Source organism: Mesoplodon densirostris, chromosome 19, assembly GCF_025265405.1.
Source record: "Mesoplodon densirostris isolate mMesDen1 chromosome 19, mMesDen1 primary haplotype, whole genome shotgun sequence".
In the NCBI taxonomy this organism is placed as follows: domain Eukaryota; kingdom Metazoa; phylum Chordata; class Mammalia; order Artiodactyla; family Ziphiidae; genus Mesoplodon; species Mesoplodon densirostris.
Window position 1 is genome coordinate 2394817 of NC_082679.1, and position 27025 is coordinate 2421841.

A 27025-nucleotide genomic window follows, 5' to 3' on the forward strand; every position below is an offset into this window, starting at 1 on the left:
ATGGCGCTGTGGGGTCTCCGCGGGGAGGGCGGGGGCGCCCAGCCAGGATGGGCGGGTGCGTTCTGGGCAATGGGGCGCAGGAGCTGCTGCCTAGGAGCCCCTGAGACCGGATGGTGTGCGCGCAGTGGAGCACCTTGAGGAACCCGCGTCTCCCCTGAGGACGGCCAGAGTCCTCAGACCCTTCTGAGCCTCGGGGCGACTCCTGGTCCGAGGATTTCTCGGGCCACTGAGAGGAGAGAAGACTGGAGGGGACCGAGGAGGACTGGGCTGTCCGGGTTAGGGGATGGCTGGGTCTCCTTCCAGGTCAGGTGGAAGAGGAACAGAGTCCCGGTCCCGAGATTTTAGGAGGTAGGAGGGTCAGATCTGGGGACTTCGTAGGTTGATGGAGGAGGCCGGAGGTATGGGGGTGGGACACTGGATAGATCAGTTGGGGGTCGGGGGCTAGTTCCCGAATCGACCGAATAGAACGTAGGAAAATGACTTGGGTGGGGGGAGTCCAGAGGGCATTTGGGGAGTGGGGAGGGTAGTGAAGCCCCTCCGGAAGCTTTTGGGGGAGCCAGAGGAAGCTTGTGGGAAGGGCGCTTGGAAAAGCGTTTTCGAGCCTCCAGCGATTTTGTGCGCCCATGCCTGCCTGAGGGTGGTGGCTGGGAGCTTGCCGGGGGGCGTGCATCTTGGAGGGGCAGCCTCTGGGGTATGGGCCCTGGGTGAGACCTAGGGTCGGTCCTTGGTGTCAGCCAGGGGGGATCATGTGTCTGGAGGGTGATTTTCAGTTTTGAGATGTGTCTGCAGATGTTTTTGTGTCTTTATGCCCTGCTTTCCAAAGTGTTTGTTTGAAAATATGTGTTCCTACAAGTTAGTGTGTGTGTGTGTGTGCGTGTGTGTGTCTGTATGTCTATGTCTGCCTGGGGTGTCTGCTGTTTTGAGCTCTGTGAATCTGAATCTGCACGTTTGTGTGTGTGGATCTGTGAGTGGGTCGTATTGTTTCTAAAAGGCCTGCAAGCTGAGGGGGTGTCTCTGATTTTCTAGGAATGTCTGTGACTGCAGTGTGGGTGTGTGTCTGCAGTGTGTGTGTGTGTGTGTCTGTGTGTGTGCACGACTGGGTGTTGCTGAGCTTTTGGATGGATTTCTGCATATTTGTCTGTCTGATCTGCTGGTAGGTCTCAATGTTTTCAAGCCTACAAGGCTGAAGGAGTGATTCTGAGGTTTAAAGTGAGCCATTGTGAGTAGGAGCTGGGGGCATCCAAAGGGGAGTGACAGGGGCCATCTGAGGCGGGAGGCCTCTGAGGGGATGGGTCCCCAGGTGAGACTGAGGGTGGACCCTGGACTGTCAGGCAGAGGTGGTCTGAGTATCCCATAGGGTGCCCTTTGAGCTTTAAGTGTGCAGATGTGGGTGTCCTGCGTGTGTCTGTGCCTGGTGTGTCCAGTATTTGAAGCTGTGTGTGTCTGCACATTTGTGTGTGTGTGTGTGTGTGCGTGCAAGTGCCTGAGTGTTACTGAACCTCAGGTTGTGTTACTGCCCATTTGTGTGTATTTGAGGATCTACAAGTGGGTCTTAATTTGTACAAGTAGGACACCGAGGCCAAGGGGGTGTCTCTTGAGTTTTTGAAAGTATCCCACTGTGAGTAAGAGTGTGAGTTCTGGGCAGGAGGTCACCTCGTGGGAGGGATTCATTGTGTGCCTGATGATCCTGCAGGACCCACCCTGTCCCCCAACCTCCCCAAGGGGTCTCCAGGCCCCAGTGCCTCTGATGCATGAGCCTCTGTGCCCTTCCTAGGAAGGCCTGGCCTGGGCAGTGGGGGAGGAGCCCTGGGGGAGGGGAAGGATTCTGAGGCCCAGTAGGAACCCCTCAGTAACAAGGACAGTGATGCTGGCAGGCTGGGAGCCTTCGTGGAGGAAGAGGCCTCTTGACCACCACCCCTAAAAATACAATTGCAGCCAATACTCTGACGCCTGTGCTGGTGTCAGAGACTGTTTTAACCACCTGACTTGTGCTTGGGGGCGGGGGTTGGGGGTTTGTGTGTGTTGCTGAGCAACTCGGCCCCGTTCATTCACGTGAGTTTGTCCACAGGTTCCCGGGGCATCTTCGGAGCCAGGCCTGCTCGGGCGCCAAGGACAAGCACTGAGCAAGCCTGCCCGCTCCTGCCAAGGGGCGCAGATAGACGCGGGTCCGGAGGTCAGTCCCACGGCCGCAGCTCTGAAGGGTCGGCGCCATCAGGGCGGGGGCGCAGCGACGGGCGGGCTGCGGAGCGGAGGGTGCAGGGTCTCCGCGGGGAGGGCGGGGCACCAGGCCAGGATGCGCGGGTGCGTTCAGGGCAATGGGGCGCAGGAGTTGCTTTCTAGGAGCCCCTGAGGCCCGATGGTGCCCACGGTGGGGCCCCTTCAGGAACCCGCGTCTCCCCTGAGGGCAACCCCAGTCCTCACCCGCTTTGAGCCTCGGGGAAAGTCAGGGTCCTATGATTTCTCTGGCCACTAGCTGGAGAGGAGACAGGAGGGGACAGGGGAGGCCGGGGTGTCAGTAGTAGGGGTGGCAGGGACTCCGTCCAGGACCGGTGGAAGAGGAGCCCGGGTCCTGGTCCTGAGGTTTTAGGGGGCAGGACGGGCAGACGGGGGACTCTGTAGTTGGATGGAGGAAGCCGGGGTATGGGGGGAGGGGACACTTTGGGAGAGGTCTTTTCAGGATCAGGGAGCCAGGTACGGAATTGGCCTAAAAGAACATCCAGAGGGACATTCGGGGGGCGTGGAGCCCCTCCTGGAGGCTTTAGGGGGGCGCCTGAGGAAGCTTATGCAGATTTACTTAAGAGAAGGACACTTGGCAAAGGGCTGTGCAGCCTCCAGTGATTCTGCGCTTGCACTTGCTTAGCTGCGGGTTAGGGCTGGCAGCATGCCAGGGGCATGCATCTTAGAGGGGCAGCCTCTGGGGGATGGGCCATGGGTGAGACTGGGGACCGGCCCTTGGTGTCAGCCAGAGGGGAAGTGTGTTGGAGAGGGTGACTTGTATTTTCAGGTTGTGCGTCTGCCGTTGTGTGTGTCCCAAGCATGTGTGTGTGTGTGTGTGTGTGTGTGTGTGTGTGTGTATCTACTGGTGGGTCTCAATTTTTAAAACTAGGTCTGTGGGCTCAAAGGGTGTCTCAGAGGTTTTCAAAGAACATCATGGGGTGTTGGAGTGTGCGTGTGAGTCCCTGATGGGGACCACCAAGTTCCTGGGGGGTCATCGTGTGTCTGATGGTCCTGCCGGGCCAGCCCTAACTCCCCAGCCACACTTGAACTGTCAGCCAGGCCCTTGTGCCTCAGCTGCTCTGAAGCATGAAGCTCTGTGACCTGGGGGTCTTCTTCCATAAGCTTCTGTCTTCCCTGGAAGACCTGGCCAGAACCAGGGCCTGGACGGGTTGGGGAGGGGCGCTGCGGGAGATCGGAGGCCAGGTTGGAAGGTTCTGGCAGCAGGGACAGTGATGCAGGGAAGGTGGGGGTGGGAGAGGAGGTGGAGGAAGAGGCCTCCTAACCGCCCTCCCCCCCACCAATACCAGTAGGGTTGGATCCAACACATAAACTGCCTGACTCTGTGTCAGGCTGTGTTCTCAATACCTGACATGTGTTTAATCATATTCAACCCTCATGTTTAATCATTCATTGTCCTTATTTTTATGGAGGGGAAACCTGACAGCACAAGAGGTTAAATACCCGCTGAATCGGGGCTTGTTAGGTAAAATACAGGATGCACACTTAAATTTGAATTTCAGACAAACAAAGAATTACCTTTCAGTGTAACTATGTCCCAGATATTTCTTGCCTATACTTAAACATAACTTGGCAAAATAAATAAAGGGTGATTTTTTATGTAGACACGTCCCATGCAGTGTTTGGGAGGTACTTATACTAAAATATGATTTGTGTATCTGAAATTCAAATCTCAGTTTGCTGTGTACTTCTTGTAATCTTGTTGTTGTTCAATCTGGCGAGCTTGATCCTTGAGCTCTCTCGGCTAGTGACTGGCAGGCTGGAACCCCCCAGTGCACCCTGCAGACACACTGGCCCAAGTCCTGCCCAGGGTAAAGCTGGGGTGGAGGCGGGTTCCCAGGACCCCACAGCTGAGCCTGCTGCTAGGCACCCTTGCTGCAGTGCTGACCCCTCCCCAGGGGCTGTGTTGAGGGGTCTGTGGACCGCCCCCCTTGTCTTCATAGCAGTCCTGAGAGGCAGGCACTTGAGCATCCTGTGCCAGAAGAGGCCCCTGAGGATAGGGAAGAGAGGTCCTGGTATGTACTACTTGGTCAAGCTATCTTGCAGCCTTAGGACAGGGCTGAAATATGGCACTGAGAATGCTGACCATGAGTGCACTTATTTAGTGCCTACTGTATGCCAGACTCCAGAGGCCCTTTTGTTACTCAGTTAGCTGACATTCACCTCCAGGGTCCCAGCACTTTGTGTCATAATTTTTCTGTTCTTAAAGGGGCATAAAACCCACACCCATGATCCCTGCCCTTGCCCTTGCCAGGTGCCATGGCAATCGCTCTCCCCACATCACACACTGGGCCTTGGAAGCCACTCTAGGAGAGAGGCATTGCCAACACTTCCCTTGGATGTTGGGGACCTGGAGACTTGGGGAGGGGCTGGAGCTGCCTGAGTCCATCCGACACCTGAGAGCGGTGCTGGGGTTCACAGCCGGGCCATCTGGGTGCCCAGCCCAGGCACTGACTGCTCTGGTCTCCTGTCCACAGGGAGCACCTGTGGTATCACGATGCTGCCTCTCAGCACCGTCGAGGGCCAGGAAACGGAGGAGGTGCAGACCAAGCCGCCGGAGAAAGGAGGTGAGACACACGTGGGGTGGAAACCTGGGGGCAGGTGGGAGTGGGGAGGGTCTCCAGGGTAAGGCTGATGAGGACAGGTTGGCCCTGAAGACTGATCCCAACCTCAAATATCTCCCACGGGCTCCTCTTGGGGAGGGAGGGCCCTGAACTGGCCCCAGTAGTTCTATCTTACATGATGGTAGTACAACATCAAAACTAGCCCATGGATATTGGCACAAATCCATGTGTATTTTTCCATGTGTTTTATCACATGTGTAGTGGCCTGTAACAATCATACAGAAGAAAGAAAATACCTGACTATTTCCTGCAGAGGCGTCCCCACAGGCAGCTGCATATCAGCCGTCCCTTCCTCCTGGACACGGGCTCCCCAGGGTGCCACCCTCTCCAGAGCCCCCTGTTGTCTTACCCCAGCCCCTTCACTCGTTGACCTGCCCTCTCTGTTCCCTGTGGGCCTTCAGGATGCAATTTAATGCATGTCTGCAGGCAATGCTCTGCAACCTCCAGCAAGTGTCCTAACCTCTCTGTGCCTTCGTTTCCTCTCTAATGTTGGATTAACATAGTATCCATCTCAGAGGCTTATTATGAAGAACCAAATAAGATAATCCATGTAAAATACTTAAAAGCATGCTTCACACATAGCAAGTACGCCACACATGTTAGCTCTTGTCAATGGTTTCATGATGAATATCTTATTATTACTGAGTTTCTCAAGCCACAGAGGGCAAGATGGCCTCATGAGTCTTTCCTCCTCCCTCAGCCCTGCTTCCTGAGAACCCTGGTGAGGCGCCCCCCAGAAAGAATGCAAGAGTGTCAGCCAGACGGGTGCCGATCTGTCCCATGGTAAGCCTGCTTGTTTCCTCCCTTTGACCAGAAGCCGTTGGGTCTGAGCTCAGGCACATCTGCCACCCTCTCTGCCCAGCAGAGACCCTTGGATGGCTCGGTGCCCCTTGTACCCTTGAGGATGTAGCCCCAGCTCTGGGGGAGCTGCCCTCTTTCCTGTCTTCTTTTCTTTCCTAATTCCTGCCTCTGCTCCAATGTCACCTCCTCCATGAAGCCTCCCTTGCTCGCTTTGGCCTAATTTCTCTCTAACTCCTTGCTTTGCTCAATTTCTTCAGCGTTATTAGTGCTACCTGAGAGCATACCTGTATCTGTGTGTTCATCATCTGTGTTCCCTACTAGAGTGGTTCCTGGGGAGCAGCAACCTCCTCTGTTGTTCAGTGGCATATCCCCCTACCTAGAACAGATGTAACCAGCGTTAGGCACTGTATACACATGGGCTGATTAAGTGAGGGAATGAATTACGTAAGGGTCCCTCCTGCGTAGGCACCTGTGGCTTTGTCCACCTGGACACCATTCCTCCTTCTACTACTAACACCCTTGATTTTTCTTGGGGGACCACCTGCCTCCATGCCCTTCGGATGGATCTGATCCCATCCTCAGACCAGCTCCAGGTATGCCCCTGACCAATCAGAGCCAGCAGTGCCAAGGTTCCCCGTGATTGTTCCAGGCTGGGCACGTGACTCAACCTTGGCCAATGAGGTGTCTGCTCTGTCTCTGGGATTCTTAACAGGTGGGAGGGGAGTTTGGAGCAGCCCTGATGGGGAACCATGGGAGCCCCGGGGAGAGGTCAGGGGAGGCTCAGGGTCAGGATGCTCGCAAGAACACGTTTCCTATTAGTGCCTGCAGCAGTCCCAGGGAGGACTGTCTAGAAATCTTATTAGAAAAGAATGTAAGAGTCACAGATTCTGCAAAGCAGTACAAAGATCATCCAAATTCACCAATTTTTAGCACTTTTTCTATTTTCGTGCATTCAACCCTGATACACACTTTCATCTTATCCCTGTCCATATTCCAGTTTTGATAATTTGCTACATGCTGTCTGCTTGGTGTTCTTTTTCCTCCTACACAAGGTCTGGTCTAGGGCCAGGGATTGTGCTTAGTAATGTATCTTTACTTCTCTTTAAGCTAGAAAACCTCCTCAGCCTTTCTTTGCCTCTCATGGCACTGAAGGTTTTGAAGTCCAGAGTCACACCCCGCTCCATATTCATGGTTTATTGGGTTTATTTTTTACCATTTCCCCATGAATGAGATTCAGGGTAGCTATGATCTCTGGAATCCAACCTAAGTGATGCCACGTCATTCTCATGACGTCACGTCTAGATGCACCCGAGGTCTGTCTGCCATCACTGGTGATATGAATTTTGATCCATTCAGCCAAGATGCTTGTCCCATTTCTCCACTGAATAATTTCTGATTTTCTTATTTCTCCATGTAACTAACTAATAAGAAATCATTGGAGAGACATTTGTAGATGAGCCAAATAACCTAGAAGCAGAGACCATTCTGATGGGTCCTTTCGGGTCCTGTCCTCACCACTGAACCAAGCATCAGCTGAGGAGATGCAGGACCCCAATTGCCCCAGCCTGGGTCACATGCCCATGGGAGTGTGAGGGGTTGAAGGTCCCTACCTTTCGCCAACCCTGAGAACAGAAGTATGGGATGCAGCAGTGATTATCAACCAGAGGCAATGTGTTCCCCACGGGACACCTTCAGTGTTTGGAAACATATGTGTTTGTCACAATTGAAGGGGTGATGCTGATGGCATCTAGTGGGTAGAGACCAGGGATGCTGCTCAACATCCTGCAATGTCCAGGATGTCCCCCCCCCGACCCCTGCAAGAAGGATCTGGACCCACAGTGTCACTAGTATGGAGGGTTGCTCACCCGGAAATAGGGGGAAGGACAATTCTGCACAGGTGAGGACACTGAGTGGAGCGAAAGCCTTCCAGCCCACCCTAAGCCTCCCAGCCGGGAATGCCAGCCTGGTGAAGCTGAGAGCCCAGACTCCAGAGTCTCAGCGCTGGGTTCAAATCCGGCCTCAGCCACTACCAGCTGTGGGACCCGGAACCAGTTCCTGAACTTCTCTGAGCCTCAGTTTCCTCATCTGTGAAATACGGCAGTAGGAACACCCCCCTCACAGGGTTACTACGAGGATTAAGTGAGTTCACATTTGTGCTGTGCTTACAACAGTGCTTGGGATATAAGTACCTGTCACATAAATGATGGGAGATGTCTGTCCCCTGAGGAGGTTACATACTCACTTCTAATCCTGACTGCCTGATATCCCCCACCTCTACGTCTGATCATAAAGAGTGAGAAAGCTTACTGGTCCCTCCCTACCTCCGTTACCTCGTCTGTAGGATGGAGAAATAAGAACAGAGGCCACCTCTTGAGCATTAAATGGGACCTGACATGTCATTCATGCAGCAGAGTAAATACTCAATAACCACTGGGTAGAAATAATAGTCCTCTCAGAAATTACTGCAGCTACGTACTGCCAGCACCGTGGGAGATGCTTTATATTGAAAGGAAGTGTTTAATTTTTTTAGGAAAGCAGATGGTTTTAAGAAAGCAGCAAAGCAAACGTTGTCACAGCTAACGGGTTTCCAGCTCTCAGTAAGTGGCAAACATTGTTAAATTTAAAGATCCTTTTCTCGGATTACCTTGTTCAGTCCTCACACTCCCCTATGAGAGAGCAGTTATTTATATTCCATTATACAGAAATGTAAACTGAGGCCAGGGAAGGTCAGGATGCTTGACCCAGGATCCCCAGCTGTACGTGGCCAAGTAGGAATTCAACCCTAGGTGGGCTGCCCCTGAGTGCACGTGCTCAGCCCCCAAACTGAGGGTGACTGGACACTACCTAGGCGCTAACATTCTCTTCCTTCGTCTCTGTTCTCTGTCCTTCCAGCCAAATGTTTGCTTCACCTTTTACATGGACTCGAATGACTCTGACTTTGAATCACAATCTTCTCCTGAAACTTCGAAATCTGGCTCAAAGTGCACCTCCCCTTTGAAGCCTCGTGCGAAGTGTCAGGGGATCAAGGCGTGGGAATGTCCCGTGTGCCGCCTCAGCATTCTCTACGTTTCCTAATACCTGAGGTCCCTCTGCTTCCCGCACTAGACCCCGCGCTCCCAAAACACACTTCCTGGGCTACTCTGGTGTAAAACTCCAAAATACAGCTGCTTAAATATGCCAAAGTTGATTTCTCTCTGATGGTGATTGTGTGTAAACTTCCAGGGGGGAAGTATTACAAACTGGTGGATTTGGGCAGCCAGGGTCCTTCGACCTTGGTGCCACGTGGCTGGAGAGGGCTCACCCCCCACATCCCATCCACACTCTGGCTCAGGGGAAGGGGGAGGGGAAGAGGGAAGGGGAAGACACACTTCAGTCCTTCAAAGGGCAACTCCTACAAGATGCCCAGATCACTTTTCCTCAAACCTCATTGGCCAGAGCATAGTCACATGACCACATCTAGCTGCAAGAGATGCTGGGAAGTGCAGTCCTTAGCTGGGCAATCCTGTGCTCACCTAATTGCTTCTATTATTATAGCAAAGGGGAATGGCTATTGTGTCCCCACTGACCGGGTCTGTTATGTTAATTTAGCCCCGGCACCAGGCTGTGATGAATACATGAGTGAATAAATGTACTCTTCAATACTGTATCTCTCTCCCATTGACTAGGATCTCCTCCATTTTTACACAAATATTTAGAATGATGAACATTTCTTGAGCACTGACCATGTGGTAAGCACTGAGCTAATGTCTTCACACATTTTGATCCACTTAATTCTCACAACCATATGGCTGGTTCTGTTCTTATCCATCTTCCCAAGATAAGAGAACAGAGGCACAGAGAGTTCATGTCACTTGCTTCGGGTCACACAGATCATAAGTAGCCAGCCCAAGATTCACACCCAGGCAGGCTGGCTCCAGAGTCTGTGCCCTTAACCATCATGGTAATAACCTCACACATGTGGACACTGGGACTTTCCCAGATGGTCACACAACTGTGAGTGGAAGAGCATCTTCCAACATTCATACCTTCCAAGATTCATAGCATCCGTTCACTTACCTCTTCAGATATAGCATAAATACTTGGAATATGCATGTAGCACTTATGTTTAGACACAATAATGCCACTTAACTACAACAACAGCAAAATCCACAGAAATTGTCGATTGAAGTAAAAATGCACAATGTGAGAGCTGTGAGTTTCAGTATTTGGGGACTTACTGAGGACTATAGCCCAGGAGAGAGCCTCTCAGAGAGCTCTGAGGAACTGCTCCAAACGGTAGGTAGGACGTCAGTTTCTGTGTGATTTTGGAGAAGGGGTCCATGCAGTCAAGCACACATCTCAGCACAAGGTTCCTGTTGGTCATGAAGAACAGACATCTCAGTCAATGATTTTAGTGCTTTTCTAAGTATGGGAAGATGCAAGAATCTTTGTTCATAGTATTTTTTTTCTGACAATATCTAATTATCTGAGGGCCATTTCTGCCACTTTCCCCAGAGCATAGAATGCCTCACCCGGATCTTAACCCCGAATTCATTTCAGGGTGAACTGTAGGTGGTACAGAATCGTGGGCAGCATCATTTAGTTGGCAAACTTCAGGAGCAACAGCCACAAGGGGTCGTGGAGGTGTCTCTGCTGAGGTTTCTGGGCTCCTCCAGATGCCTGGTGGACGCTGGTCCTCAGCTCACCTAGGCTGGCTTCTCTTGGGGGCACTGGGGAGACCTGGCCCTACTCCAAGTATCTTTCATCCTCCAGCATGCTTGCCTGGTCATGTTCATCCACATGGCAGGGGTAAAGACGCAAGAGAGAAACAAATGCCAATTTCATAAGCACTTTTCAAGCTTTTGCTTAAATAACCTTTTACCTGCATCCCTTTGGCCAAAGCAAGTTCCATGGCCAAGTACAGATTCAGAAGAAAAGGGCACTGCACACTTAGGACAAAGGGTATGGACATGGGGGAGGGTGGAAAACTGGGGCCATGTTTGCAACCTACCACAGGGCAGGATTGTGATCATATCCCCAACCTGCATCGGCTCCCACCTGTCAGAACACAAGAGGATTGATTCACCAGCCAGGCACCTGGGAGGGAAGCCAGGAATGTGAGAGAGCCTCCACCTGCCAGGTGGCCCTTCTCAAGAGTCAGAAAAGTCTCTGGGAGGATATGTTATCAGTGTGAGGGATGAGGAAAGACTTCCTGTGTAAGTCAAGTGTTCAGAGTCATCAGAGTATGCTCCCCAGATAGAAACCCTACAGGTGTCCTGAGTATGGGAAAGCTTTCACCGAAGACCTGACTCTTAATAATCACGGGAAATTCCACACTGCAGGGAAGCCGTGTGCATGCACCAAAGGTGGGGTCCTTCGGGCAGGTCTCCTCCCTGACGCACCACCAGGAAATTCATGTTGGAAAAGACTGTAAACTCTCCCGGTGTGAAAAGACCTTTAGCTGGAATGCACGCAAAACCCCCCAGTGCAGGTAAAATGAGGAAACCTATGTGGGTGGAGATTTCCTTCATTTCTCCTCAGAAGTTTTCTGGTAGACCAGAAGTTCTCATTTGGGGTGATACTCCACCGCCCCTCCTGGAACTTCTCCACAATGTAGGGATATTATGGTTGGTCCAACGTGGTGGTGCTACTAGGCTCTAATGGGCAGGGGCCAAGGATCCCCTACACCTCCTCCAATGCACAGGCACACCCCCTGCACAAGGAATGTTCTGGCCCCAAATGTCAATAGCGATACTATGGGAACGTGCATTTGAGAAGGAATTCAGTTTAATTTTCTTGCCCACAGCAAAGTAACCATGAACTTCTTATGGCTACTTCAACGTAAAGGAGTCAAACATAAATAAAATTCAGAACAGAGTTTCTCAGCTGCTCCAGGCAAGTTTCAGTGGCCAAATGTGGCCAGGGGCTACCGCACTGGACACTGCAGATACAGAATATTTCCATGGGCACAGAAGGGTCTGTCTCCGGACTGCTTTAGATCTCGTAGGCTATCAGAATTATCACAAAGTGTATCCCCCAGAAAGTGAGGATGTGGGCTTGGTGCTGTGAGACACTGAAGAAGCACAGCCAGACAGAGCATCTTATCAATGGCTCTTGGAGACTCCCGGCTCCATGCACGGTCCTCTGGGCAGTTTGAGTCTCAGGGTGGCCAGTGCCCTGCCCGCACGACAACCCCTCTTCCTGGGGCAGATTAACCAGTCGGTTACTGATAATGTAGATAAATGCTAACATTTCCTGGGCACTTTCCACCTGTCAGGTATTGTGCTGAGCATAGAAGATCTTATGTAACCTTCACCAGAGTCCTAGGAAATAGGAACTAATATGATCCCCAATTTGTAGGAGAGAAACCCGAGACTTATGAGAGGTGTTTTTAAAGGTTGTTATTTCAAATTTTGCACATATATCACGAATCTATTCTTATTTTTATATTACACTCTTTCAATTCACAGGATTCAAATTTTCATAAAATATTTCTTTTTTAAGTATATATATTCACATTTCTGTCCAAACAACACTTTTTACCGGAACTTCTTGGCTTTAACTACTCCAGGATCTGGTACAGAAAATTCTCTAGGTCAGGGATGGGCAGACTCTGGTCATCCAGCCACAGCCTGTTGTGGAAATGAGGGCTCCTCGCCACAAGTACACCCATTCCTTACCTAACGTCTGGGCTGCGTTCATGCGAAGTGGAGTAGCTGCTACACAGACCCGATGGCCCAGAATTCTAAAGTATTTGCCATGACATCCTTGACAAGAGAGGTGACTGACCTTGCTTCGAATAGACGCCAGACTGAAATCAATACGGGTGGAGGTGTGAGAATGGTTAGAAAAAGGAGGGAAAATCGTGAACTATTGGGACTGTGATGCACAGTGTAAAAGATATTTTGTGTTTGAGTCCAGGGCACATGCTACATACATGTGTTCCTCCGTGTGTGGCGTGTGTTTGTTCATGTTCGAAGAACAAGTTTAGAAATACTACGTATTCTTATTTCCTGCACAAGTAATTCTCAACCAGTAAAACCCTGCCCAGGGCGACCTCCTAAATTGCTTTCCCTAACGAAGGAAGACGAAGAGGCCCCCGACCCTCCCCGCTATTAACGGAATCGCAGCGAACACTCTGACGCCTGTGCTGGTGTCAGAGACGGTTTTAACCACCTGACTGTGTTTGCGGGCGGGGGCTGGGGGGTGTGCCTGTCGCTGAGCAGCTCAGCCCTGTTCATTCGCGCGAGTTTGTCCACCGCGTCCCCGGGCATCTCCGGAGCCAGCTCTGCGCGGGCGCCAAGGACAAGCACTGAGCAAGCCCGCCCGCTCCTGCCCAGCGGCCCAGCCAGAACCCGGGTCCGGAGGTCAGTCCCGAGGCTGCAGCTCCGAAGGGTGTGCGCCATGGGGCGGGATGGCGCCGCGGGGTCTCCGCGGGGAGGGCGGCGCTCCCAGGGAGGATGCGCGGGTGAATTCTGGGGAGTGGGGTGCAAGAGCTGCTGCCTAGGAGCCCTTGAGACCCGATGGTGCGCGCGGTGGGGCCCCTTGAGGAACCCGCGTCTCCCCTGAGGGCGGTCGGGATGCTCAGGTCCTCGTGAGCCGCGGGGCGACTCCAGGTCCGAGGATTTCTCTGACCACTGGGAGGAGGGAAGAGTGGAGGGGACAGGGGAGTCTGGGGTGTCAGTAGTAAGGGTGGCGGGGACTCCGTCCAGGACCGGTGGAGAGGAGCCCGGGTCCTGGTCCTGAGGTTTTAGGGGGCAGGACGGGCAGACGGGGGACTCTGTAGTTGCATGGACGAGGCGGGAGGAATAGGTTTGCTGTGCACGCCAGAGAGGCCGGTCGGGTATCAGGGGGTCAGGTAGCGAACTGGCCAAGTAGAAAATCGGAAAATGATCCTTCAGGGAGTCCAGAGGGTAGTTTGAGGAATGAGGAGCGGTGGCAGCCCCTCCGGTTGTGTTTGGGGCTTCGCTGAGACGCATAAGGGGTTTGCAGATGAGAAGGGCCTTTGGAAAACAGCTTTTGAGCCGCCAGCGCTTCTGTGCGCCTGCGTGTTGCGGGTGGGGGCAGGGAGCCTGTTTGGGGCGCACATCTTGGAGGGGCAACCTCGGGGGGTTAGGCCCTGGGTGAAAATGGTTATGGGCCCTGGATGTCAGCCAGAGGGAAATTGTGTTGGAGAGGGTGATGTGTAATTTCAGCTTCTGCGTCTGCAGTTGTGTGTGCCCCGAGTGTGTGTGTGTGTGTGTGTGTGTGTGTGTGTGTGCATGTCCAGGACTGCCTGTGAGGAGGGCATTCAGTACTGACAAGCAGGCCTGCCCACGGGGGAGGCGGGGGTCTCTGAGTTTCCCTGTTGTGTGTCTGCAGATGTGTTTGTGTCATTATGCCCTGGTTTCCCCAGTGTTCATCTGAAAATGTGTGTCTCTAACACTTGTGTGTGTGTCTATCTGGCCGGGTGTTCCCGCCCTTTGACGCACCTTGTATTTGCACGGTTATGTGTGAGAGTCTGTGATGGGTCTTATTCTTTAAAAAGGCTTAGAGGGAGAGGTTTGACTCTAAGTTACCAGACAGTGTGTTCTGAGTGTGTTTGTGTATTTAATCATATTTAATCCTCAGGTTTAATATTTATAGTCCTCATTTTCATGAGGGGAAAGCTGACAGCGCAAGAGGTTAAATAACCCCTGAATCAGGGATTGCAGGTAAAATACAGGACACCTGCTTAAATTTGAATTTCAGATAAATAATGAATTACGTTTTAGTATAACTATGTCCTGAATATTTCATGGGACTTACCTATACTTAAACATAATTTAGAAAAATAAATTAAAAAAATGATTTTTATGTAGACATAACCCATGCAGTGTTTGAACATACTTATGGTAAAAAATGGTTTGTGTATCTGAAATTCAAATCTCAGTTTTCTGTGTATTTCTTGTAATCTTGTTGTTGTTAAATCTGGCAAATTCGATCCTTGAGATCTCTCGGCTAGTGACTGGCAGGCTGGATCCCCCCAGTGCACCCTCCAGGCATACAGGCCAAAGTCCTGCCCAAAGTAAGGCTAGGGTGGAGGCGGGGCCCCAGGACCCCACAGCTGAGCCTGCTGCTAGGCACCCTCGCTGCAGTGCTGGCCCCTCCCCAGGGGCTGTGTTGAGGAGTCTGTGGACCGCCCCCCTTGTCTTCACAGCAGTCCTGAGAGTCAGTCTTAAGACTTAAGACTTAAGCATCCTGTACCAGAATGGGGCCCCTGAGGCCAGGGAAGCAAGGTCCTGGTCTGAACCATTTGGTCAAGCTGCCTTGTAGCCTTAGGACAGGGCTGAAATATCACACTAGGAATGATGGCCATGAGGTGCACCTATTGAGTGTCTGCTGTATGCCAGACACCAGAGGCCCTTTTGATACTCAGTTAACTGACATTCACCTTCAGGGTCCCAGCTTTTTGTGGCGTAATTTTTTTTCATTTTTACTTATTTACAAAACAGAAACTGACTCACAGACTTAGAGAATGAACTTATGGTTACCAGTGGGGAAGGGATAGTTGGTGAGTTTGGAATTGACATGTACACACTGCCATATTTAAAATGGATACCCAACAAAGGCCTACTGTATATCACAGGGAACTCTGCTCAATGTTATGTGGCAGCCTGGATGGGAGGGGAGTTTGGAGGAGAATGGATACGTGTATATGTATGGCTGAGTCGCTTTGCTGTGCACCTGAAACTATCACATTGTTAATCGACTATACTCCAATACAAAATAAAAAGTTTTTTTAAAAAGGTAATATTTCTTCATTGTTTAAAAGGTCATAAACACCAGACCCATGACCCCTGCCCTTGCCAGGCGCCATGGCAATCGCTCTCCCCACATCACACACTGGGCCTTGGAAGAACACTAGAGGGAGGCATTGCCAACACTTCCCTTGGATGTTGGGGACCTGGAGACTTGGGGAGGGGATGGAGCTGCCTGAGTCCATCCGACACCTGAGAGCGGTGCTGGGGTTCACAGCCGGGCCATCTGGGTGCCCAGCCCAGGCACTGACTGCTCTGGTCTCCTGTCCACAGGGAGCACCTGTGGTATCACGATGCTGCCTCTCAGCACCGTCGAGGGCCAGGAAACGGAGGAGGTGCAGACCAAGCCGCCGGAGAAAGGAGGTGAGACACACGTGGGGTGGAAACCTGGGGGCAGGTGGGAGTGGGGAGGGTCTCCAGGGCATGGCTGATGAGGAAGTGTTGACCCTGCAGACTGATCCCAACCCCAAATATCTCCCACGGGCTCCTTCTGGGAAGGGAGTGCCCTGAGGGGCACCCAGGAGGGAACCTCCAGACATCCCCTCATGTCAGTAGGTCCTGTCACTGCCCTGCTCGGACCCTTCAGAGATCTCCTGGGAGCTGAAGGAATTTGGGCTCCTTTTTGTGGCCTGAACACCCCTGTTGTCTTACCCCAGCCCCTTCACCCACTGACATTCCCAGTCTGTTCCTGTGGGTCTTCAGGATGCAATTTAAGGCATGTCTGCAGGTGCTGCTGTGCAACCTCCAGCAAGTGTTCTAACCTCTCTGTGCCTTGGTTTCCTCATCTCTAAAGTGGGATGATGAGAGTAGCCATCTCAGAGAGATATTATGAAGAACCAAAAAAGATAATACGTGTAAAATACTTAAATGCATGCCTGGCACAAAGCAAGTACTCCACATATATTAGCTCTTGTCAGTGGTTTCATGATGAAGATCTTATTATTACTGAGTTTCTCAAGCCTCAGAGGGCAAGATGGCCTCACGCCTCTTTCCTCCTCCCTCAGTCCTGCTTTCTGAGAACCCTGATGATCCACCAAAGAAGCCCATCAGAATGAAGGGAACAATGTTATTCAGAGTCCTGCCGTTCTGTCCTGTGGTAAGCCTCTTTTTTTTCCTCTCTTTGACCAGACTCCTGAGTTCTGAGAGATCCGGAACTTCCTTTGCACAGCAGAGACACTTGGGTGGCTGTGTGCCTCTTGTCCCTCCCTCATCCCGATGTGGTCCCATCCTGTGGGGGATGGTTTTCTTGAAGATGCTGCCCTCTTTCCTGCCTTCTTTTCTTTCCTAATTCCTGCCTCTGCTCCAATGTCACCTCCTCCATGAAGCCTCCCTTGCTCACTTTTTCTCTCCAACCCCCTTGCCTTGCTGAAGTTTTTTCAGAGTAATTATTGCTACCTGAGAGCATACCTGTATCTGTGTGTCCATCATCTGTGTTCCCTACTAGAGTAGTTCTTGGGGGCAGGAACCTCCTCTGTTCCTCAATGACATACCCCTGTGTGTAGAACAGATGTAACCAGCGGTAAGCACTGTATACACATGAGCTGATTAAATGGAGGAATGAATTAGGGAACGGTCCCTGCTAAGGCAGGCAGCTGTGGCTTTGTCCACCTGGACACCATTCCTCCTTCTACTACTAACACCCTTGATTTTTCTTGGGGGACCACCTGTCTCCATGCACTATGGATGGATCTGATCCCATCCTCAGACCAGCTCCAGGTATGCCCCTGACCAATCAGAGCCGGCAATGCCAAGGTCCCCCGTGATGGGTTCCAGGCTGGGCAGGTGACTCAACCTTAGCCAGTGAGGCGTCTGCTGTGTCTCTGGGATTCTTAACAGGTGGGAGGGGAGTTTGGAGCGGCCCTGATGGGGAACCAGGGGTGCCACGGGCAGAGGTCAGGGGAGGCACAGGGTGAGGATGCTCGCAAGAACACGTTTCCTATTAGCGCCTGCAGCAGTCCCAGGGAGGACTCTCTAGAAATCTTATTAGAAAAAAAATGTAAGAGTCACAGATTTTGCAAAGCAGTACAAAGATCATCCAAATTCACCAATTGTTAACACTTTCTATTTGCATGTTTTCTCATATATATATAATATACATATACATTATATATAATATACATATGTATTCCTCAGTGTATATGGCCTTAGAAATAGAATATTCTCTTTGGTAAGTGTGAGACTGTTGTAACATTTGGGCTTTTAACTCTTACATGCGCTTTCTTCTAATCTAATGTCCATATTCCTGATTTGTTAGTTTAATACCTAATGTCTTTTTGATGTTCTTTTTCCTCTTACACAAGGTTTCGTCTAGGTTTCTTAGTAATGTATCTTTAGTCTCTTTAAGCTGGAAAATCCCCTCAGCCCTTCTTTGCCTCTTACAACGCTGACGATTTTGAAAACCAGAGTCACACCCTGCCCCATACTGATGGCTTTTTACTCTGTTGTTTTTGTTGTTGTTTTGACCCTTTCCCCCAATGAGATTCAAGGTAAGCTATGATCTCCTCAAGACCACCTAAGTGGTGCCCTGTCCTTCTCAGGACATCACATCTAGATGCACATGAGGTTTTGCATGTGAGAAGGAACTCAGGTATAATTTTCTAGCTCTGCAACTCAGTAATCACTAACTAACTGCATGAGGCTACTTCAATGTAAATGAATCAATCTTAAAAAAAATTCAAAACACGGTTTCTCAGCCGCTCGGGGCAGGTTTAAGTGGCCAGATGTGGCAAGTGCCTACCACACTGGACGGTGCAGATACAGAATATTTCCATGGTCACAGAAGGGTCTGTTTCAGGACAGTTTTAGATCTCTTACGTTATCAGAATTATTACACACCGTAGCCCCCAGAAAGTGAGGATGTGGGCTTGGTGCTGTGAGACACTGAGGAAGCACAGCCAGGTGGAGCATCTTATCAATGGCTCTTGGAGACTCCTGGCTCCATGCACGGTCCTCTGGGCAGTTTGAGTCTCAGGGTGGCCAGTGCCCTGCCCACAGGACAACCCCTCTTCCTGGGGCAGATTAACCAGTCAGTTACTGATAATGTAGATAAATGCTAACATTTCCTGGGCACTTTCCACCTGTCAGGTATGGAGCTGAACACTTTATATAGATGATCAAGTGTAACCTTCACCAGAGTCCAAGAAATAGGAACTAATATGATCCCCAATGCACAGGAGAGAAACCCAAGGCTCATGAGAGCTTTTTTAAGGTTGTTATTTCAAATGTTGTACATAATCAAGACTCAATGGCTATTTTTATATTACACTCTTTCGACTCTCAGGATCCATATCTTCACAAAGTATTTCTTTTTTAAAAGAAAAACAACAAATTGTATCTGTCCACATTTCTGCTCAAACTGCCCTTTTGCCAGAGGGCAGCTTGGCTTCATCTACTGCAGGAGCTGGCATAGAAAATTCTCTAGGTCAGGAGTGGGCAGACCCTGGCCATCCAGCCCACAGCCTGTAGTGTGAATAAGGGCTCATTAGCACAGCCACGTCCATCCTTAGGTAGAGTCTGGGATGCTTTGCTGCAAAGTCCAGTAGCTGTGACACAGCCTGTATGGTCCAGATAGGGTAAACTATTCGCCATGACATCCTTGACAACAAAGGTGACTGATCTTGCTTTGAATAGATGCCAGACTGAAATCAATATGGGTGAAAGTGTGAGAATGTTTAGAAAAAGGAGGGAAACTCTTGAACTACTGTGAGTGTGATACAGTATATAAAAGATATTTTGTGTTTGGGTCCAGTGTACACGCTACATACATGTCTTTCTAGGTGTGTGCGGCATATATTTCCTCATATTCAAATAAGAAGTTTAGAAACAGTACTTACCCTTATTACCTGCATAACTGATTCTCATTCTGTTAAAACCTGCCCATGGCGACCTCCTAAATTGGTTCCTCTAACGAATGAGGCCCCCGACCCTCCCCCCTAAAAATAAAATTGCAGCCAACAGTCAGATACCTGTGCTGGTGTCAGAGACTGTTTTAACCACCTGACTTCTGTTTGGGGCCGGGGATGGGGAGTGCTTTGCGTGACGCTGAGCGACTCAGCTCTGTTCATTCCTACGAGTTTGTCCACAGATTCCCTGGACATCTTCGGAGCTAGCGCTACCCGGGCGCCAAGGACAAGCACTGAGCAAGCCCGCCCGCTCCTGCCCAGCGGCCCAGACAGAACCCGGGTCCGGAGGTCAGTCCCGAGGCCGCAGCTCTGAGGGTGTGCGCCATGGGGCGGGGGCACAGCGCGGGCCGCGGTGCGGGGGAGGGGAGAGGGGGCGGCCGGATGGCGCTGCGGGGTCCCTGGGGGGAGGGCGGGGCCGCCTGGTCAGCATGCGCTGGTGCGTTCGGGGCAATAGGGCTCAGGAGCGGCTGCCTAGGAGCCCCTGAGACCCGATGGTGCGCACGGTGGGGCCCCTTGAGGAACCCGCGTCTCCCCTGAGGGCGGTCAGGATGCTCAGGTCCTCGTGAGCCGCGGGGCGACTCCAGGTCCGAGGATTTCTCTGGCCACTGGGAGGAGGGAAGACTGGAGGGGACAGAGGAGGCCGGGGTGTCAGTAGTAGGGGTGGCGGGGACTCCGTCCAGGGCAGGTGGAGGAGGAGCCCGGGTCCTGGTCCTGAGGTTTTAGGGGGTAGGACGGGCAGACGGGGGACTCTGTAGTTGCATGGACGAGGCGGGAGGTATGGGGGTTGGTCTGCACACCTGACAGGCCAGTTAGATGTCAGGGGTTCGGTTATCTCACTGGCCGAATAAAAACATAGGAACATGACTTTGCGGGGAGTCCATAGAGCAGTTTTAGGGGTGAGGAGGAGCGGGGAGTCCCTGCCAAAAGGTTTGGGAGTTCACTAAGAACGAATAAGAAGGTTTGCAGATGAGAAGGCGCTTGGAAAACAGCTTTTGAGCCTCCAGCGCCTCTGTGCGCCTGCGTGCTGCGGGTGGGGGCAGGGAGCCTGTTTGGGGAGCGCATCTTTGAGGGGCAGCCTGGGAGGGATGGGCCCTGGGTGTCAGCCAGAGGGAAATTGTGTGGGAGGGTGATGTGTAATTTCAGCTGGTGCATCTGCAGTTTTGTGTGTCCCGAGTGTGTGTGTGTGTGTGTGTGTGCAGGATTGCCTGTGAATGGGGCGTTCAGTAGTGACAAGCAGGTCTGCCTGCTTGAGTAGTGGGGGTCTCAGACTTCCCTGGAGTGTGTCTGCAGATGTCAGTGTGTTGTTATGCCCTGGTTTCCTCAGTGTTCATCTGAAAATGTGTGTTTCTGTGTGTGTGTACCTGGCCGCTGGTCCCACTGTATGATGCACCTTATATTTGCACGATTATGTATGACAGTCTGTGATGGCTCTTAAGCATCTTAAAAAGGCTTCAAAGAAGAGGTTTGACTCTAAGTTACCAGATAGTGTGTTCTGAGTGTGTGTGTGTATTTAATCATATTTAATCCTCATGTTTAATCATTTATTTTCCTCATTTTCATGGACGGGAAAGCTGACAGCACAAGAGGTTAAAAAACCCCTGAATCGGGGCTTGCCAGGTAAAATACAGGATGCTTACTTCAATTTGAATTTAAGACAAATAATGAATTACCTTTTAGTATAAGTACGTTCCAAATATTTCATGGGACTTGCCTATACTTAAACGTAATTTAGAAAACTAAATAAAAAATGACTTTTTATGTAGACATGCCCCAGGCAGTGTTCGGTTATGCTATACTAACAAATGATTTGTGTATCTAAAATTCAAATCTCAGTTTGCTGTGTATTTGTTGTAATGTCTTTTTGTTAAATCTGGCAAACTTAATCCTTGAGACCTCTTGACAAGTGACTGGCAGCCTGGAACCCCCCCAGCCCACCCCTTCCAGACACACCGGTCCAAGCCCTGCCCAGGGTAAAGCTGGAGTGGAGGCGGGGTCCCAAGACCCCACAGCTGAGCCTGCTGCTAGGCACCCTTGCTGCAGTGCTGACCCCTCCCCAGGGGCTGTGTTGAGGGGTCTGTGGACCGGTTCCCTCATCTTCACAGCAGTCCTGAGAGGCAGTCACTTAAGCATCCTGTACCAGAAGGGGTCCCAAGGTCAGGGAAGTGAGGTCCTGGTCTGAACTATTTGGTCAAGCTGCAATGTAGCCTTAGGACAGGCCTGAAATACAGCACTGGGAATGCTGGCCATGAGGTGCACTTATTTAGTGCCTGCCATATGCCAGACACCACAGGCCCTTTTGATATCCAGTTAACTGTTATTCACCTTCAGGGTCCCAGCTTTTTGTTTCAAAATATTTCTTCTTTTTCTTAAAGGGGCATAAACCCCAGACCCATGACCCCTGCCCTTGCCCTTGCCAGGTGCCATGCCAAATGCTCTCCCCACATCACACACTGGGCCTTGGAAGAACACTAGAGGGAGGCATTGCCAACACTCCCCTTGGATGTTGGGGACCTGGAGACTTGGGGAGGGGCTGGAGCTGCCTGAGTCCATCCGATACCTGAGAGCGGTGCTGGGGTTCGCAGCCGGGCCATCTGGGTGCCCAGCCCAGGCACTGACTGCTCTGGTCTCCTGTCCACAGGGAGCACCTGTGGTATCACGATGCTGCCTCTCAGCACCGTCGAGGGCCAGGAAACGGAGGAGGTGCAGACCAAGCCGCCGGAGAAAGGAGGTGAGACACACGTGGGGTGGAAACCTGGGGGCAGGTGGGAATTGGGAGAGCCTCCAGGGTAAGGCTGATGAGGAAGTGTTGACCCTGCAGACTGATCCCAACCCCAAATATCTCCCACGGGCTCTTCCTGGGAAGGGAGGGCCCTGAGGGGCACCCAGGAGGGAACATCCCTGACATCCCCTCATGTCAGTGGGTCTTGTCTCTCCCCTGCTCAGAGCCTGCAGGGGTGTCTCTTGGGTCTCCTGGGAACTGGAATCAATCTGGGCTCCTTTCTGTCATCTGGTCACCTGCCTGGATTGGCCTTGCATCCAGTTGCCAGGTCTAGGGGCTACGAGGTCATTTGTTTGGGATATGATGGAGGCCTGACCCACGGATTTAGCTGAGGGGATGGGCAGGAGTTGGGTAGGCTGTAGACCCTGCTGGTGGCTTGTCCTCATGAGTGAGGGATGCTGGGTCTGTTGTAATGTTTTCTTTCTGAAACATCTTACTTTGCAATAATTTTATATTCACAAGAAGTTGCCATAATAGTACATAGAAGTTCCATGGACTCTTCATCCCATTTCCCCCAGTATTTTTATTTTATATGATGATACTACAACATCAAAACTAGCCCATGGATATTGGCACAATCCATGTGTGTTTTTACTTGTATCTCATCACATCTATAGCTGTGTGTAACCATCATACAAAACAAGATACAGGCCACTTTTTTAGCTACCTACTCCCTTACCAGAGGTAGCTACTTTCCAGCTTCTTGTCCAATGTTCCGGAATGTTCTATGCTCACTCATACAGACAAGCATGTGTATATATCTGTTACTATGTATTTATGTCTGATGTACTGTGTGTACTGTATATGCCACTGCCAGTTCCTATTTTGTCTTGTTTCATTTAATTCTGATCTGGCACTTGGTATCTTCCAGTCACAGTCCCAATGCTTTCCAAGCATCCAATCACTCACGCTTCACAACTCTGTGAGGTAAGGACAGTGATTGCCCCATTTTGCAGATGGGAAATCTGAGGGGTGACAAGGATGAATGATTAGCTTATGCTGGGATTTGAAGCGTTTGGCCTCGGGGTTTTTGACCTTAAGCATTGTGTCCCCTGTCCATCTTGGGGACTTTTCCCCACAAGATGACAAGTTTGTATTCCAGCTGCCTGGCATTCCATGGTCTGTCTGTCCTGTCCTGTAGTTTATTTAACCTGGTTCCTGCAGGTGGCCATTCGGGCTATTCCCAGTCTTTGAGGAAGACAATAAATGCAAGTAGAAATAAGATTATAGTTGGGTCATATTGCACACAGGGGAGTATACCCAGGACAATATGTTTGAAAGGGGGAATGGCTGCATCAAAGGAGGATGTGCATTTGTAATTTGGTGAGTTTGACTGAATGGTCCTCCGTAGAGAGGCGGATTTCCATTCCCAGCAGGAGAGTAGGAGTTTCTAAGAAAATATCTGCATTTGTTGGTAGCTTTGAAATATCAGGAGACTTCACTCTAAATCAAGACATCTGTCTTCTGTGGGGAAACTAGACAATTTCCTGCAGAGGCGTCCCCACAGGCAGCTGCATATCAGCCGTCCCTTCCTCCTGGACACGGGCTCCCCAGGGTGCCACCCTCTCCAGAGCCCCCTGTCGTCCTACCCCAGCCCGTTCACTCACTGACATTCCCTCTCTGTTCCCTGTGGGCCTTCAGGATGCAATTTAATGCATGTCTGCAGACAATGCTGTGCAACCTCCAGCAAGTGTCCTAACCTCTCTGTGCCTTGGTTTCCTCATCTCTAAAGTGGGATGATAGTAGCCATCTCAGAGTTATTATGAACAATCAATTAAGCTATGATGTGTAAAATACTTAAAAGAGTGCCTGACACATAGCAAGTACTTAACACATGTTAGTTCTTGTCAGTGATTTTATGATGGAGATATTATTATTGAGTTTCTCAAGCCTCAGAGGGCAAGATGGCCTCATGAGTCTTTCCTCCTCTCTCAGCCCTGCTTCCTGAGAACCCTGGTGAGCCGCGGAAGAAGTCCACTGGTATGAAGGGACGACTGTCATTCAGAGTCCTGCCGATCTGTCCCATGGTGAGCCTGCCTGTGTCCTCCCTTCAGCCAGAAGCCCCTGGATTCTGAGAGCTCAGGCACATCTGCCAGCCTCTCTGCCCAGCAGAGACCCTTGGGTGGCTGGGTGTCCCTGTGCCCCCAAGGATGTGGCCCCATCCTCTAGAGGATGGTTTTCCTTGAGGATGCTGCCCTCTTTCCTGCCTCCTTCTCTTTCCTAATTCCTGCCTCTGCTCCAATGTCACCTCTTCCATGAAGCCTCCCTTGGACACTTCCTCCTCATCTGGATCTAACCCCCTGCCTTGCTGAATTTTTTTCAGAGTAATTATTGCTACCTGAGAGAACACCTTCTATCTGTGTGTTCATCATCTGTCTTCCCTACTAGAGTAGTTCTGTGGGGGCGGGGGCAGGAACCTGCTCTGTTATTCAATGACATATCCCTGTGCATAGAACAAATGTAACCAGCGGTAGGCACTGTACACAGGTGGGCTGATTAAATGGAGGAATGAATTAGGGAACGGTCCCTGCTAAGGCAGGCAGCTGTGGCTTTGTCTACCGGGACACCATTCCTCCTTCTTCTGCTAACACCCTTGATTTTTCTTGGGGGACCACCTGTCTCTATGCACCTTGGATGCATCTGATCCCATCCTCATACCAGCTCCAGGTATGCCCCTGACCAATCAGAGCCGGCAATGCCAAGGTTCCCCATGATAGGTTCCCGGCTGGGCACGTGACTCAACCTTGGCCAATGAGGCATGTGCTCTGTCTCTGGGACTCTTAACAGGCAGCAGTGGAGCTTGGAGCGGCCCTGATGGGGAACCAGCGGGGCCACAGGGCGAGGTCAGGGGAGGCACAGGGTGAGGATGCTCGCAAGCACGCCTTTCCTATTAGCGCCTGCAGCAGTGCCAGGGAGGACTCTTTAAAACATCTTCGTATTAGAAAATAATATGACAATCAAAGATTTTAAAAAAAACAGCACAAAGATCATCCAAATTCGCCGATTGTTATCATTTTTTCTATTTTCATGTTTTCTCATATTATATATATTCATATATATTTCTATAGGAATATATATATATATATATATATATATATAACTACTCTTCCCTGTGTATCACCTTAGAAATAGAATATTCTCTTATCCTACTGTTGGCATGTTTTCACCTCTGGGCTTTTAACCCTGATACACACTTTCGTCACATCTGCTGTCCGTATTCCAGGTTTGTTAATTTACTACATACTGTCTGCTTGATGTTCTTTTTCCTCCTACACAAGGTCCTGTGTAGGGACAGGTATAGTGCTTAGTAAAGTATCTTTAGTCTCTTTAAGCTGGAAAATCCCCTCAGTCTTTCTTTGCCTCTTATGACACTGATGAGTCTGAAGATCAGAGTCACACCTCGTACAATGTTGATTGCTTTTTTGGTTCTGTTTTGTTTCATTTCTATGCTTGTTTGTTTTTTACGCTGTCCCTCTAATGACACTCAGGATAAGCTACGATCTCTGGAACACCACCTAAGTGATGCCCTGTCCTTATCAGGACATCACGTCTAGATGCACACGAGGTCTGTCTGCCATCATTGGTGATACCAATTTTGATCCACTCAGCTGAGATGCTTGTCCCTTTTCCCCACTGAATACTTTCTGATTTTTGTTTTCCCCATGCAACTAACTAATGAGATATCAATAGGGAGACACTGTAGATGAACCAAATAATCTAGAAACAGAGAGCATTCTGATTGGTTCATTTAGGGTCCTGTGCTCACCAATGAACCAAGCATCAGCTTAGGAGATGAGAACCCTAAATCTCTCAACCTGGGCCACATGCTCATGGGCAGTAGAAGTTCCCTACCTTTCCCCAACCACAAGAACAGAAGTATGGGATGAGGCAGCTATTCTCAACCAAAGGCAGTTTATCCCCCAGGGGACACCTTCAGTGTCTGGAAAATTTTTCTTTGTCACAGCTAAAGGGATGGTGCTGCTGGCACCTGGTGGTAGAGGCCAGAGATGATGCTCAACATCCTGCAATGTACAGGATGCCCCCCTGACTACAAAGAATGATCTGACCCCAAAATGTCATTAGTGTGAAACTAATGTTCTGTTCTTTCTTCTCTGTTCGCTTTCTTTCCAGCCAAGTGTTTGCTTCACCTATTACTTGGAACCGGATGACTCTGACTCTGATTCCCAATTTCCTCCTGAACCTTCGAAACCTGACCCAAATTGCACCTTTGTTCCTCTGCCTGTGTTAGAGTTTCGTGAGATCAAGGTGTGTGAATGTCCCCTGTGCTGTCTCAGCTTTGTCACTGCTTCCTAATACCTGAGCTCCCTCTGCTTCCTGCTCTTGACTCAGCACCCTGGAATCATGCATGCTGGGCTACTGTGATGTAAAATCCCCAAATACAGCCGCTTAAATAAACTGAACTTGATGTCTCTCTCATGATTGTGGTCTGTGTGTAAAACTCCCAGGGCTGGGGTGTTGCATCCCCGTGGATTTGGGCAGCCAGGGTCCTTTGACCTTGGTGCCACGTGGCTGGAGAGGGCTCACCCCCACATCCCATCCACATTCTGGCTCAGGGGAAGGGGAGGAGGATGAGGGAAGGGGAAGACACACTTCAGTCCTTCAAAGGGCAACTCCTACAAGATGCCCAGATCACTTTTCCTCAAACCTCATTGGCCAGAGCATAGTCACATGACCACATCTAGCTGCAAGAGATGCTGGGAAGTGCAGTCCTTAGCTGGGCAATACTGTGTCACCTAATAGGTTGTAATAATAGAATATTACAGCAAAGGGGAATAGATGTTGTGTCCACCACTGCCCAGGTCTGTTATGTTAATTTAGCCCTGGCACCAGGCTGTGATGAATACATGAGTGAATAAATGTACTCTTCAATACTGTATTTCTCTCCCATTGACTAGGATCTCCTCC

General features: G+C 50.5%; 1 protein-coding gene across 1 annotated transcript; it reads left to right on the top strand.

Annotated features, from left to right (window-relative positions):
- Positions 1-26413, top strand: LOC132480662 (uncharacterized). The gene is made up of 8 exons (XM_060085044.1): positions 1-55; positions 4713-4802; positions 15692-15781; positions 16423-16514; positions 19503-19608; positions 21959-22048; positions 24035-24126; positions 26231-26413. Exons 1-8 carry the CDS (start codon positions 1-3, stop codon positions 26411-26413), a joined length of 798 nt encoding a protein of 265 aa, XP_059941027.1.
- The last annotated feature ends 612 nt before the right edge of the window (positions 26414-27025 follow it).